This window comes from Pempheris klunzingeri, chromosome 9, assembly GCF_042242105.1.
Source record: "Pempheris klunzingeri isolate RE-2024b chromosome 9, fPemKlu1.hap1, whole genome shotgun sequence".
In the NCBI taxonomy this organism is placed as follows: Eukaryota; Metazoa; Chordata; class Actinopteri; order Acropomatiformes; family Pempheridae; genus Pempheris; species Pempheris klunzingeri.
The window spans coordinates 25,460,849-25,476,386 of record NC_092020.1 but is presented as its reverse complement, the minus strand read 5'-3'; the positions used below and the strand labels follow the sequence as shown (position 1 = coordinate 25,476,386).

General features: G+C 41.3%; 1 protein-coding gene across 3 annotated transcripts in view; it reads left to right on the top strand.

Annotated features, from left to right (window-relative positions):
- LOC139206863 (NACHT, LRR and PYD domains-containing protein 12-like) overlaps positions 1–15,538 on the top strand; it is a 39,095-nt gene that overhangs the window by 14,682 nt on the left and 8,875 nt on the right. For 2 of the 3 annotated variants that reach the window (XM_070836461.1, XM_070836460.1), the window contains exon 11: positions 907–1,080. In XM_070836461.1, coding sequence (XP_070692562.1) covers positions 907–1,080 — 174 coding nt within the window. Of the gene's footprint in view, positions 1–906; positions 1,081–2,212; positions 2,387–2,805; positions 2,853–5,233; positions 7,844–15,538 lie in introns of those variants that run through there. The other variant, XM_070836462.1, reaches the window with a different exon arrangement.

The following is a 15,538-nucleotide window of genomic DNA, read 5'->3' as shown; positions in this document are numbered from 1 at the left end:
TCAGTGTATCACTATTAATACATCCTCGTTCAGTCTACTAACTGAGCTAGTATGTAGTTCACTACCACTCGGAAGGAAACATTATTGTGAAATACAGAATTTGTAGGTACGTGTTCCCTTGTTTAACCCCATAGTGCAAATGAAAAGAGACCCAGCACATTGCTAATGATGACTGTCGTTTCAATATAAATGCACGAGCTGAAGACTTGCAAACATTTAACTTTCCAAAGTGCTTACAATTTAACAATTCAAATACATACACATCAAACAGTAACACCAAATGCATACGTGTTAAGCTGGCTTAACAAGAAAAATAGTTATTAACCCAAAATGGAATGTGCTGGAGCCAAAAACTACGACATGCTTGGAGAATACAACAAAAAGTTTACAGCCGGCGCCATCTTGGGCCACCCCGACACAGAGAAGAACCCAACCGTATGCTTTCTACTTGTTCACAAAACCATTATATACTCCTCCCAGACATCGATCTAACATTACATTTAAATGTATGTAGTTATACAAGTTTTCCAAATCTCACCAACCTGTATAAACAGGAGGAAGAATGAGACGGTGACAGAGCTTCTGGTCGGTGCAGCTTCGCTCAGCAGAATGAGGACGTAAACAAGAGTCCGTTCTAAAGGAGTCCCAAGCAGAAGCAAAGCGCCTCACTGCCTCCTACTGGCAACACTGAAATGCTCTAAGTGTGTAATACAATGAGGGCTTGTCATCTCACTTAAGAGATAATCATTGACCATTACGGTTCATATTAGTACATTTATCTCACAGAAATAACCCTTTCAAAATAAAACAAACAAAATTACATCAATGTGACCATACGTTTCGTGTGCGTCACAATTGCAATGATGTAACGTTCAGCTTGTTGGGTGTTATGTATTGTGTCTTCAGGCTGAGTGGCTGTAACCTCTCAGAGAGAAGCTGTGAAGTCCTGTCCTCAGTGCTCAGCTCCCAGTCCTCTAGTCTGACAGAGCTGGACCTGAGTAACAACCACCTGCAGGATCCAGGAGTGAAGGTCCTGTCTGCTGGGCTGGAGAGTCCACACTGTACACTGGAAACTCTCAGGTAAGGATTCATCAGCCTGATCGATTAATATATATTATTGATAAGCTCTTTTTAGCACGACTCAAATTATTTTCAAACCAATTGTATTTACTCTGTTTTTAGACTTAGTACCTTACCATTGGCATATTTTATATTAGTTTTGTCTCTGCTTTTGGAACTTGTTGCATCAGAGACGGTTTTAAAGATACAGAAAGTCTGACAGAGTTTCAAGGAGTTTCTGTTTTATTGTCCAGAGTTTCTTACTCATTGATGATGCACCGTTGGTTTGGTCAGTTATGTCCGTGTGGCTCCAGCGTAGATGGTGTGTTTTCATAAAAAACTTAGCTCATGGTCAGAAACCATGGACCTCTCAGCACGACACACCTGGAACAATTACTGCAGCGTTTCAGGCTCCCAGCGCCACAATCATCACCACAGAAAAGGCTCAAACACTCATCATGGCGATACGACAGTTCATCCTAGTTGTGTTATAAACATTTGCATGTTTCATTTTATTATGGAGGGTATTTTTCAGAATTGGTGTTTCAGGACAAATACAACACTGTGATGTCATCTGACTGAGTCATGCACACATCCCAGTCTTAATGAACATGCACCAACGTGTTTGATCAAACTGGCAAAGACTAAAACTAAAGACATTTCCTGTTTAGTTTGATTTTATGTTAGATAGTTTATTGAATCAAAATATTTCTGTTAGTTAGCTTTTTTAAAGTCTAGTTTTTATTTTTATTTTGAATCAAATAAAATGTTTTTTTCATTTACAGTTTTAAATGTTAGTGTTGTTTTAGTTCACTATAATAACTCTGGTCCAAACTGTAGGAAGGTTCTGTCACCTGCAGCTCATCTAATTAGCTGTCTGTGACTGTTTCTTTTCATATTTCTTTATTTGGACGTGTTTTTAATGCGGTTAAGATTTAAGAGCTGCTAACAACATGTGGACTGAGGCTACAGGAAGCTGCAGTAGCTTCATAATAAAAGCCTTACAGTAGTCTGCCATTTTGGTTTTAATGTACTGACTGGAAAGTTTAAAGACGGAAGCAAATTACAGGCGATGACAGAAAAAACACTCCACCTTCCCGCCCCTGACAGTCCCATCAGACTGTTTCATGTGTGTTAATGTGTGTGTTTTCAGGCTGTCAGGCTGTCTGATCACAGAGGAAGGCTGCGCTTCTCTGGCCTCCGCCCTGAGCTCCAACCCCTCCCATCTGAGAGAGCTGGACCTGAGCTACAACCATCCAGGCGACTCAGGCGTGAGTCTGCTGTCTGCTGGACTGAAGCATCCACACTGGAGACTGGACACTCTCAGGTATGAGGAGGCCTGCTGCTGCCACCGACAATCAGTCTGATAGAGGAGCTGCAGCTGGAAACATCTGTGTGTAGTTTTTATTTTATCTGGTGTCAGCGAGGAGACACAAAAAGTCAGCCAACACCATGATGCATGCCTTCAAAGTAAATTAAAAGGTTCTGGTTCATACAGCCTTAGAATAAAGTGAATATTGGTGAGAAAAGATTAGATGTAAACACAAGAATAGAGGTTTTCCTCCCTCAATAGACATTTAGGCATTTTTGTGTGACTAAGATCTAATTTTTCAGTCCATAATAACACAAAACACTGTCTGTAAACACAGAAATATGAACTGAACTGTGTGTGTGAGAGCGATGTAACGTCCATGTTTCCATGCTGAAAGAGAAAGTGCTGGTCTGACACCCCCCTCCTCCTTTCAGGGTGGAGCCTGGAGGAGAGCGATGGTTGAGACCAGGTCTGAGGAAGTGTAAGTGTGTTTATGATTCAACCATCTTCACTCATTCAAATGCTACTGAGGATGAAGATGATCACTGATGAGTCTCTGACAGGTGTCGTCATTTTAATCCTCTGAGAGCATGAACACTGAAAATAAACATTATTAATCCTTTCATCTGTTGTGCTTTGACAAGTGGTAATGTTCAATTTGGCTATCAGAAATAATTATTAATTATCAAAGATAATTAATAATTATTAAAATAAATGAACTTTGATTAAAGTCCACCTCGATTGGGGCACCACCTCGAAAAACGAGGAAAAGACAGCCGTTTTAATTGATTTAGTCTCATAAAAATACTAAACTATCAATTTGGAATTATGTTTTATAATTAATTTAATAATTACTACCAAAATTACCACATTGATAGCTAGCTGAAGGATTTTGGAGTTCTTGACAGTGTAGAGGTTGGCAGTGTCCACACTTGTACAACATTAAAGGAGACAGCAGGTATTAAAACATTTATTAAAACAGAGCAAAATTCAGGGACATCATTTGTTATGCATTAAGGACTTGTACTTTGGTTGTAAGTACCGCTGAAGCAGAGTAGGTATTAAAGACATCTGCTGTTGAAGAAACAAAATCAATCAAACAATCTAACTAAATCTCTATGACTAAACTAACAAATAATAAGAGTGTAAGAGTGTGTGTGTGTGTGTGTGTGTGTGTGTGTGTGTGTGTGATAAGGCTGAGGAATGTGAGATGGGTCCCACAAAGGTGGGAACAACAACACAGCAGTCAGAAACACAATAGTTGAGCTGGACATGAATGTGAATGTCACGGGGCGGGACAGAGGCTCAAGTGCAGACAACAAACACCAGGGGCGCCCCCAGAAATCTTTCACAGGGGGGGCAGATAGGGCCAGAGAAAATCCTGGGGTGGCACACCAAAACCAAAACCAAAACCAAAACCAAAACCAAAACCAAAACCAAAAACAATAACGGAATTTCAAGAAGAAAAGCTGTTGTAAGTATTGAGTCAAAATCGATGTCAGTATGAGAGTTAAGGAATCATGTACTCATATACTTTCTAATTTTACAGTTAATGTTACTTAGATGTACATGGACTAATACAGAACAAGCCTGTTTTAGTAAGTGTTGGTTTATTTATCAGTTAGGACATTCATTGTTCTAATAGGGTAGTTGTATTATACAGCTTTACTATTAGGGAGTACATTCATGGAATGAACTAAACAGTTACAGGGAACAAGTCTACTCAAGTTTAAAAGCAGCACACAGAGGCCTTTGATTGTTTTCAGTACAGCTTTATTCTGCTGTAAAGTCTTTGACAGTAGACATTTGACCACAGCTCTGAGAGGATTGTAGCCATGTGTGAGCACTGTGCCAGTCTTTCTTGAGGCCTCGTCTTCTGCCCCCTTGAAGAGTACGAGGGAAAAACTTGAGATGCTGCTGTTTGGGCCCTCTGATGTTGACTGGGAAATATCTGTGATGAACCATGAGGACAATAAGTTACTCTGAATTTAAAATATCAGCAGCAAAACCAACAGTAATAACATGAGTAGCTGTCCATAGTAATCCCAGATTACAGTTGGATTATGGACCCACAGTCAGTTCTGTTCTGACTGTTCAAACTCATCTACCAGTAAACATGAACAAGAAGCTTTCTGTTGTTGCACCAGGGTTCATAACTCAGTGTTGACACCTTGTTACCACACGTTTATCCAGGTGAAGTTCCTCTCTTGCCATTCATTTCCTCATGAGGGACCCTGTTCTCAGCTCACCTGTTGGTCCAGCAGTAGGATGAACAGCTGTGTCCTGTCTGACCTGCTGCCTCACTTCTTCATGTTCTCTGGACCTTTCACCTGCTCCTCTGCTCTGTTCATGGGTTTTGTCCTGCATCATCACACATATGTTAGAGATGTCCGTAGACTTTCTCTTCATTGTCTGAAAAGTGCCGTAGCATCACGGCACAGGTGCTGGTGATCCTTAACACGAGCTAATGAGATGCTCAGTAACGGAGAGCAGCCAGCAGGAGGTTCAGCACAGACACAGTTTACCAAACACACACTATTTGTTCTACAGTACAGTTTGACTGACTTACCTGTTGGTAGTCTGCTTGTCTCAACAGCTGCCGTTGAAAATGACTTCCACTGTTTGTCTCTGAGTTTGGGCAGCAGCTGCTGCAGTGCTGCCTTCACTTGCGCTCGGACAACGTAGTTACAATTTCCGAAATTTTCAAACGTGAACTTGACCTATCAGAACTTGGGGGGGGGGGCATTTTTCAGGGGTGGCCGCGGCCCCCCCTGGCCGCTTCTGCAATATCCTGTCAGGGAAACACTGATCAGGTGATCGATTGATAACTGCAGCTGTTTTGTGTCTCGTTCTCTCCGTCAGATTCCTGTGAACTCACATTCGACTTAAACACAGTAAACAGGAAGATCAAACTGTCTGATGACAACAGGAAGGCGACACTTTTGATGACTGAGACGTCCTATCCTGATCATCCAGACAGATTCTCCTGGAGGCACCAGCTGCTGTGTAGAGAAGGTCTGACTGGTCGCTGTTACTGGGAGGTGGAGGTGAGCAGATATGTTGATGTATCAGTGGCTTACAGAGGAATCAACAGGAAAGGAAAAACTACAGACAGTGTTTTTGGAGAGAATAAGCAGTCCTGGAGTCTGAACTGCTCCAATGGTTTTTACTCTGTCTGGCACAATAACAGAGAAACATCCATTCCTTCCTCCTCCTCCTCCTCCTCCTCCTCCTCCTCCTCCTCCTCTGGTAGAGTAGGAGTGTATGTCGACTGTCCTGCTGGCACTCTGTCCTTCTATGAAGTCTCCTCTGACTCACTGATCCACCTCCACACCTTCAACACCACATTCACTGAACCTCTTTATCCAGGGTTTGGGATTGGGCCAAAGGCTGGAATGTTGGACTTGTTTAAAATGAGGCGTTCGTCAGGTTCTGAGTTCTCAGTGTCTCTGTGTCGTCTGTAGGAGGGAGAGTCGTTCTCACTGACTGGATAGTTCAGTCTGTACAGGATCACACACAGCTGATGTTATTTAGTATCAACCTGATCATCGTCATAAAACAAGAGTAGTTATATATGCAGATGATTTGGTGCTCTACATTGCAGCATTAACATATGAAGAGCTGATTCATGTGCTGAGTGCTGAGCTGAGAACAGTGGCTCAGTGGGTAAGGAAGAGGAAACTATTGCTGAATAACTAAAATGTATAGTGTTTGGATCAAGACGTATGCCGGCCAATAATCCTCAGATAAACTCACCACTTGGGGGACGGCCAGTGCAACGAGTTAAAGCGGTCATGCTACTTGTTATTGTGATGGATGTTAGACTCAACGTGGACACATTGATAATATTGTAGCTAAAATGGGAAATGGATAAATAGATGGATTATTAAATCACCACAGGGAAATGAAATTGCTATAGCAGCCAGGTACATCTGAATTACAAGAGAACACTATAAAGAATAAAACTAGAAAGGGGAGAGTGAAAAATACAGGGTAGATACATACACACAAGATAAAGTGCATAATGGTGACTGTAATGTAACATCAAGCTGTCTGAACCAAGTGATCCAAGCTGTAGTTTGGCCATATCTTGTATATTGTCCAAGTAATTTGGTCAAAACAAAACATCCAGATTAGCTCTCCACAGGTGCACAGAAATCTCTCGTGGCTTCCTGTAGAGAGCAGATTATAATCCAGTCTTCTGATCTCCTTCAAATGACAAGAAACCAAAGCGTTCTTCCGGCCACGTAGTGCACATCAGAGGCGAACATAGCTACGTGAGCAGACAGGCCAGTTTAGGATGTATTTTACCACTGAGACTGTGGGGAATTTAATACTACTTTTAATCACTACTTATAAAGGGCCCAATCATACAATACTGTGTGCCTTAAATTTGTACTAACAGCACTATATGAAAAACTAATTCCAGAACACTGGACTTGAATTAGCACTAATAACTGTATGACTAACATTCTAATAAACTATATAACCTATATTTGAACTAACTAAGTGACCTGTGAGTGAACTAATAATATTATACAATCAACCAATAGAGCCAATTGCTTTGCTAACACTGGAAGCTCAGTTCAATGCACCACTGCAGGGAAGAGCCATACCCCATAGTTTCTAATAAGGGGAACAAGCACTGGCCCCAGGTTCTGAAGGGCCAGACACATGATGATCAGGTGGGACGTTATGGCAAGAAAGCACACGCTTACATTTTTCACACCCTATACTGGAACCTCCAAGGACGAAAGCTGGTGGAAGGCCGTCATTGTAACGGGAGGATGAGATAGCTGCAGGGGAGGATGCTCTCAGAAAGACTCTATTGTAAGAGGCGCTCACAAGATAGGGAAAGGTCACCAGGGAGGATACTTTGTTCACAGGTGCGGTAACTGGGTGGAAGGTTGTGATGCCCAGAGGCTGGGACCAGCCTGGGCCCCGACGAAGGGAGGGCCAAGTCTAAACCGCGGTGACTCCCCAACTAGCTGACCAATCATAAATAATTGTATTCTTGCTGGAATGTATATACTGTTACTGCATATGTGTTTCAGGGCTCACTCTGGGACCTGTTGGCTACAGACTAACAGCTTGCTGACTGTGGTTTTCAGAGCTCAGACTGTGTCCTTGATCAAGCTCAATACTTATTCACACAGAAAATAAAACACCTTAAATGAGAGAAGTTGCCTGTCCTTCATTGAAAAAAACGAACACGCGACAAGACCCAGGAGAAACCTCCTCAAGACGACTGTCATTTACAGAGTAATAACAGAGAGATTACAGGAAGGAGCTCACATTATTAAAACAAACACTAAAGCCACTTTCAAGACAACAATTAAAGAGAATCTAACCTGATAAACTGCATGAACACAGTGGACGTGTCATCTTGCTCCCTACCCACTATCCTCTTTGTAGTGTAGATTTCTGTTTTGGGATCCTGATAATGATAAAGTCTTGTTTTTGAACTTTAAATGACGACTCTTCTTTGTTTATGGGCTGTTTAAGTTTGACTTTGTGTAGTTTAGATTGTTCAGCTATGAGCCAGTGAATGATGGTGTCCATGTAAACAATCTGTATAACACACGTCTCTAAATAAAGATTTCTTCCTCCACAAACATTATTAGCTGTGTCTCAGTTATTTCTGACAAATATCAATAAAGATCATTCTGATATTTATACTGACAGAGATTCAATGACACCTTGATGACACTTTTGTTGTTGTACTAATCAAATGCTTGAAAAGTTATCATACTAAGTTTTTAACAGTGTAATTATGTGTTTTTTCTCAGTTTTCACAATTTCAGCCAATAATACAACAGTTAGGCCAATTTACACATGAAACCCTTCATAGAAAACCAGTGTTTGATCACACTATGATATGAACAGTGAGACAACAGTCTGAAGGATGATGAACAATGTTCTACAGAAATACAACCATACAGATACAATTTATCTATTTGTATTTTATTCCAATTATTGTTCATATTGTCTATGTGGAAGAAACTGGAGCACCTGGAGGAAACCTGTGAGTGTGTGTGTGTGTGTGTGTGTGTGTGTGTGTGTGTGTGTGTGTGTGTGTGTGTGTGTGTGTTAGTCCAGGTCCTGGACCTTCTTCTTGCTCTTGTACTTGTGCCGGTGTTTTGGCGTCAGAGCTTTCTTGAAGAGCCTCCAAGCTGAGATGTGCTCCTCTGTTTCCTGGATGTTCTCAGGAGCGTCGACCCGTTCCATGACCTCTGTGTTCTCCGGTGGGGAGGTCGTTGCAATCGGCTCGCACATCATCTTCATTTCCCTCTCCAGTGCCTGATAGGCTTCCTGCTGAGTCTTCAGCTGGGAGGCCAGTTCAAGTTCAGCACTGGTCTTCTCCTCCAGCTGCTTCTTGACCTCCTCAAACTGCTCTACAGTCTGTGTGCTGACCTCCTGCTGAGTCTGCAGACTAGAAGCAGGCTTGAGTTCGGAGCTGGTCTTCTCCTCCAGCTGCTTCTTTACACCCTGAAGCTCAGCCGTCAGTCTGCAGACATCTTTCTGACTTTCCGGCTGCCTCAGTGGCTTGTTTTCAGTCAGCCGCCACGGCCGGTTGCGAATGGGATGGTTGATTCTTTCCATTGATGTTCTCGCTCTCTAAAATCTCTGTGTGTGTCTGATACCTGTGATGATCGCTGTGTATCTGTGAGAGTGAAACTGGTGAGTTTCAAACTTGTACCTTATATATACTCAAAGTGAGGGTCAACATTCTAAATGTCTTTGATGTGTCATCAGAACCATCTAGAATGTTGACGTGTCATCATATTTATTTACAAGTTTGAACAAAATGGCCGCCCCAACATCAGACCACGCCCCCACAGGAAGTGCTCAAGGATTTGAAGCTTTGAATTCTACATAGTGTCCAGAGACGTCTGTAAATCAGCCTATAAATGTTTTGGAGCGTTGCAACCTGTGAAATGACTCGTTTGACCATCAGACTTTGATCCAGTCAACAGCATCACTGAATTTTATTATTTGAATTATGCCACAACTGCTTTATATGTTAACTTGTTTTCTAAAACCATAAATGTTCCAGTTTGAATGTTTTTGGACCCTCTCTGCTCTGACAGATGTGATGCTCTGAATGAACAGCAGGTGGCAGCAGACGCTCATGTCCCCATAAGTCTGTTCCTCCAACACAGTTCATTTGTTCACAGGTAGAAGAATCACTTTAGTTGAAGTAGTAGTAGAATTACTATAAAATACTCCATTACAAGTTTAAAGTCTGCTTTGGAAATGTTTCTTCATTGAAAATAACCAGGTGTGACACTAAAGCTCAGTGTTTCTCTGTGAAGTGTGGTGGAGGAGCTGCAGAGAGTCTCCTGTGTGTCCACCAGTCGTCCCACAGCTCAGTCTAACTGGTCCCAGTGGGACTCTGCAGTGGTCAGACTGGTGTGATGGTGGTTCATGTCTTTCCTCTGCAGATGTGTGTGTGTATATATTCAGTATCTATCTGTTGTACATGATTCTATAAAGCTGATTGTTCTGGAAAGTTTCATGTTCATGAAGGATGATATTAAAAAAATATGTTTTTGGTTTCTGGTGGCTCGTTCAAGGTTGGAGCTGGTCTTCTCCTCCAGCTGCTTCTTGACCTCCTTCAGCTCCTCAGCAGTCAGTCTGCAGACCTCCTGCTCAGTCTTCAGCTGTATCGCAGTATACATTGATTTTTAAGGCTATAAAGACAAAAACTTCCTCACAGGTTGAGCTACTGTTTTATTCCCCAGTAGAAAAATAAATAAATAAATAAATGAAATAAATATAAATGAAATAAAATCAAACATTAATTTAATCTTAATAATGATAATAATAAATAATAAATACCCAACTGGTAAAAAACTTTTTGCACATAATTTTTATCAAAATAAAATAATTTTAAGATAAATGATAATAAAATTAATTTAATTTCAGGATGAAGTCTGTTACCTCGTTGTCCCTGTTTCTCAGTAATTACACTGTGTCCTGTGATCATTAAAATACTTTCAGTGGAAACACACAGTTGTTTATCAGCCTTGTACAGATAATCAATAAGTATTATATTGATACGCTGCAGTGAATAGTTACACAGTGACTTGTGGGCTGTGATCTAAAACAACCACCTTAACTTTGGAAATTCTAAAACTGTATTGGAATGCGGCCCACACATGGAGCCTGTGCTGGACTGTGTTGTACTTCTTAGTCTCACCACTAGGTGGAGTAACTGTCTTGAACGAGGCAGCTTCTCTATGAAATGAGTAACCGAAGAAGAAATGTGCTACAGGTGACCCAAAATGGCAGAATGAAGGAAACGTAAGAGAGCAAGTGAGTGTAGAGAGTTTCAGACGCGGTGTGCGATGAGAGCACAGCTGATAACTAATGACAATCACTTTTACATTACGGAGGAGCTGCTTGATGTCAGCAGTCTAAAGAGCACCACGACAGGTGAGGATGTTTTTGAAGCTGTGCCAGGTGCAGTTGGCATGATGGGACTTAAATGGGACGAGCTGTGTGGAGGTACGACGGATGGAGCTCCAGCTGGGACAGGGGAGCGCAAAGGAATCTACGGTGTCTGCCGAGGGGCAAGAAAGTGGAGGTAAGGCTGTTGATTCGAGCACCAGGGCTCTAGCACAGACTATTTCAAGCTTCCCTCTCTGATGCTGGTGCTGGTGTTGGGGGGGCTGGCTAAGTCGTGGCTCTGTGCTGCAGAGGTTTTATTCCCTGAGATCAGAAATGGACCAGTTTTGAAGAGAGAAGGACCTCTTCATGAGCTCAGTGATCCTCTCTGGTTGGCATGTTTAGTGGATCTCACTGATCACCTGAACACACAAGGCAAAGACCAGCTTGTACCACTACTAATAAATGAAAGCCCACTAATGGAAAGGCTGTTTTTTTTTTTTCTTGAATCAAATTCAGTTATCAAGCAGAATTTACCTACATGTGATTGATTTTGCCCACTTTAATCCACTAGAGGTGAGACCATATACATCACCTCTAGTGGATTAAAGTTAGCAGTATAGTACTTCTAGTGAGCGGCCCAGCCCTTTGGATGTTTTTCTGTATGTGGCCCTCAGTGAAAAAAGTTTGGACACCCCTGCTTTAAATGGTTCAAATGTCCTCCTTTGACTCACGCCTGATTGATTTCTAGTATTAATGTTGTCAAAGTGACAATAAGAGGAACATCTTCTATGAACTCTCCTCTCGAAGGCTGCAGTGAGCTGAATAACACATAATGTTGGACACAAAGGATGATGGGTAATTATTTGTACTGAGTTTTACTTTAATTCAGTGTATTTAAACCTACAATCTGAAGAAAGACTAGAGGAACAAGGTGGAGAACAAGAGGAAGAGGAGGAGGAAGAGGATCCAGACCCCGTGGAGCCATTAGTGCCCTTCATGCTGTCAGAGGAAGAGATCAAATCATGTTACTTGTGTTTTCTGTGGTTTGGCTGTTGTTTTATTTCATGTACTTTATCATTTTATGTTTATTTTACTGAAGCCGTTTATTCTCATTTTTGTTTAGTTATTTTTTATGCATTTATTTTCTTACCTCAGCAATTTCTCTTTATGTTTTATTCTTTTTTTATTTTATGTATTTATTTGTTAACTAATCCATTTATTTTTATTTTCTACATTTTCTTATGTATTAGTTTACCACAGCCATTACTTGTAATTTTTTTAAATGCATATTAAGATTTTTTTTACCTCAGGCTTTTAAATATTTTTCACTTTATCATATCTCAGGCATTTGTTTTAATTTTAATTAATAAATTGCTGTTTATTCCATGTATTTATTTTTATTTGTTCATATAGTTATTTATCTATCTATTTATTCATTTATTTATTCGTTGCCGTGGTAACGGTGACGTCACAGCCCCTTCTTGTCTCAAAGTTTAGTTCCACTTTTCACTCTTCAAGTTTTAACTTGTCAGTTCGTCGTGTCGCAGTTTGTTTTCTCCTTCTTCTGAAAGGTAGGACTGTTTTTAGCGACATGTTTTCACTGTTTGACTCCTGAACGATCTTCTGTTCGTCCCGTTTCTTTACTGCAGGTAAAAATTAACAAAAAAAAAGACAGAAAACAGCAGAAATCTGCCGCTGGTTTACTCACAACTCCACTGGTGGAGTGTAGCAAGAGGCCTTTAGTCAGAAAATAAGGAAGAAGATGAGGAAATAAGTCAAAGTCAGCGGCCTCACACTCACTGTGGGTGTGTGAGGCTTTTAGGTAAAATGGTAAAAATCACCACCCACACAACAACAAAGCAAAATAGCAGTTAAACAAAAACCAAATAAGCTCAACTAGAACATGTTTAAATTAAACAAACTAACAAGCAGAAGGAAACACGACCAGCAGCACTTCTTATCATTAAAACAAGTGTTAGGCTGAACAGAACTGACTGAACCCTCAATGCAGACGAGGACACAGGTTGGGAGACAGGGAGGCTCTTTGGAGCGTATTTGCAGAGGAGGAAATTCAGCAGGAACGTTTCTATGTTTGTGTGTCGTCTTCTCTGTGGACTGAAATAACTGAATTTGTCTGATAAGTGACGGCCTCTTTTTCCACAGCTACAGAGAATAAACACCAGTCTGTCCTTCAACCAATGAAGAAGAAAAAATAAGCAAGAAGAAGAAATGCAGAGAACACATTTAGGTGACGAGTCCGCGCCGACCAAAAGGACTCACATGGAATCAGAAGACAGGTAAGGAAACACCTTCATATACACAATTTGGGTGAATTAGCCTAATGTGGGGCATTTTTGCATTTCAGACATTGACAGTACCTTATATCCACATTCAGTAGCACTCCCAAATCTCCAGGATGTGTCCTAATTAAACCAAAAGAGAAAGTGCAGATATCACACCCAACAAAGAAACGGGACACTGAGAAGAAACACCAGAGGAGGGAATATATTTTGGAAGAATGGTGCTCAGAAAGATGGTTTTTCCTATTTATGTACCAAACTCAATTCAAAAACTTTATTATTTTAAAGTTTCCTGCTTTCAAAGAGACATTTGCATAGTGACCAGTAACCATTTTAAAGGCTTCACTAGTGATCGAGGTCTTGTTGTGATTTCGGCAAGTGGATCATCCACATCCACATTATTTTAACAGAGTTATTAAAATATGTTGTCTTTTACTTTGAATCTAGAATCTTTTAATGGTGAATAACTCTTGTGCTGCAGAAAGAAAATGAAAATAAAATAATTACGATGAACAAAAGATGCAAAACAAGCAAAGTATTAAGACTGTGTGTTACACCACCAGGTCACAGCACCTACACGTGCACTCGAAGCACACAGCAGACTCTCCTGGATCTGAACCTGGATCTGTACCTGAACCTGAACCTGGACCTGAACCTGAACCCAGCTGTGTGTCTATAAAGAGTGATAGGTCAATGCTGCCTCCTCTTCTTTTTAAGGAACCTGCTGATGGAAGGTAAGAATTAAACTGGTAAAAACACATTTGAGACAGAAAGTTATTTGTTAATAAATTGGACATATTTTTGTCCGACATGCACATTTATCTGTGCTGCTGACGTTTCAGGGTCCTGCTGCAGAGACGAGACTCTCCTGAACCCAGCTGTCTGTCCTTCAAGAGCGACCGGTCGAAGGATGATTTCATTGATTTTAAAGATCAACCTCCATCTGCTGACCTTATGTAAGCTTACACTGACATTAAGAGTTGGTGAAACTAGAAAAGAACTAGTTTGAATCAGAATCAGATTAAGAAACAGTTTTATTGGCCAAGTATGTGATTTCTGTTTTTCCACTGATCTCCTCCAGACAAAAAGGGAGACAAGAACAACAAAGCTGAACGAAGCAAACACACATTTAACTTAAGCACAAAAAATGAACATTTAAGGTCTTTGTACAATGTAAATCTGTGAATATACATATAAGTATAGTTTAAAAAAGAGTGAGAAGAGACAGTAGTGCAATGATGCAGTGACGTGATCTCATGTTCATATATATAAAGACACACAAACACATTTTCAGACTCTAGAAGACCTTTAGTGTTCAAACCTGCCGCCTCCACACGGCCGACCAATCACTGAGTGAGGTGGGTGTCAGGACACAACCCGTCTGGGGGGAGGTTCAGACGCTGTTCGACCATCTGACAATGGAGGGCACTGATGTTTGAACTGTTGTTTACTTGTTGGTTGTCATTTTTCTCCTGGGAGCTGCCCAGCACAACCAGTTTGATACCAGCAGACACTGAGCAGCTCTACTGGAGCAGCTGGAGGGTCAGTGAGGGAGGGAGAGCTCATTGGAGGGGTTGGTGAGAGCTGCTGGGACTAAACAAAACCAACTAGTGAAGCAAAACACTGAGCTGAACTCTAGAAATAGGCTGTTAACTGTTGATTCTCAGTGGGATCAGCAGGACGAGTAAACCTTTACCACTACAGGGAGTCACCTGACCTTGTGTTTGACTCTCTGCAGACAGACACAATGTGAGCTAATTCTTCAGTGTTCCTCCACAGAGTTGACCAGGAGCATCAAACACCCCTGGACTCAATATTTATGGTCTGTTGTACAATAATTACTTTTACATCTATTCTGTTCCAAATCATCTCCACACACACGATTTTGTTTGACTTTGATCGTGTCATTCCCATGATCCTCTGCTCCAGCTGCTGGAGGAGAATATGGTCAGTCTTGTGAAGAAGGAGCTGAAGGAGATCCAGAGGGCTCTGAGTTCAGACTGCTCAGGATACTTAGAGAGTCAGAGGGAGGGTGAGGATGAAGAGCAGAGGAAGAGCAGCAGAGAGGCGATTCTGAAGATCACACTTTACCTCCTGAGGAGACTGAAGCAGGAGGAGCTGGCTGACTATCTGCAGAGCAGTAAGAGGATTTCTGGATAAACGGGACATTAACTAATGTCTCTAGAGACGATAGAAATGTATTATTTATTACTTTGTTGGAATTTTCATCATTTCTCAAATGTTATTATTTGTTGTGTGTCCATTCAGAAACTTTTGCCTCCGTTTGTCAACGTAACCTTAAATCTAACCAGAAGAAGAAGTTCCAGTGTGTGTTCGAGGGCGTCGCTAAAGCAGGAAACCCAACGCTTCTGAACCAGATCTACACAGAGCTCCACATCACAGAGGGAGGGACTGCAGCGGTCAATGATGAACATGAGGTCAGACAGATTGAAGCAGCATCCAGGAAACCAGA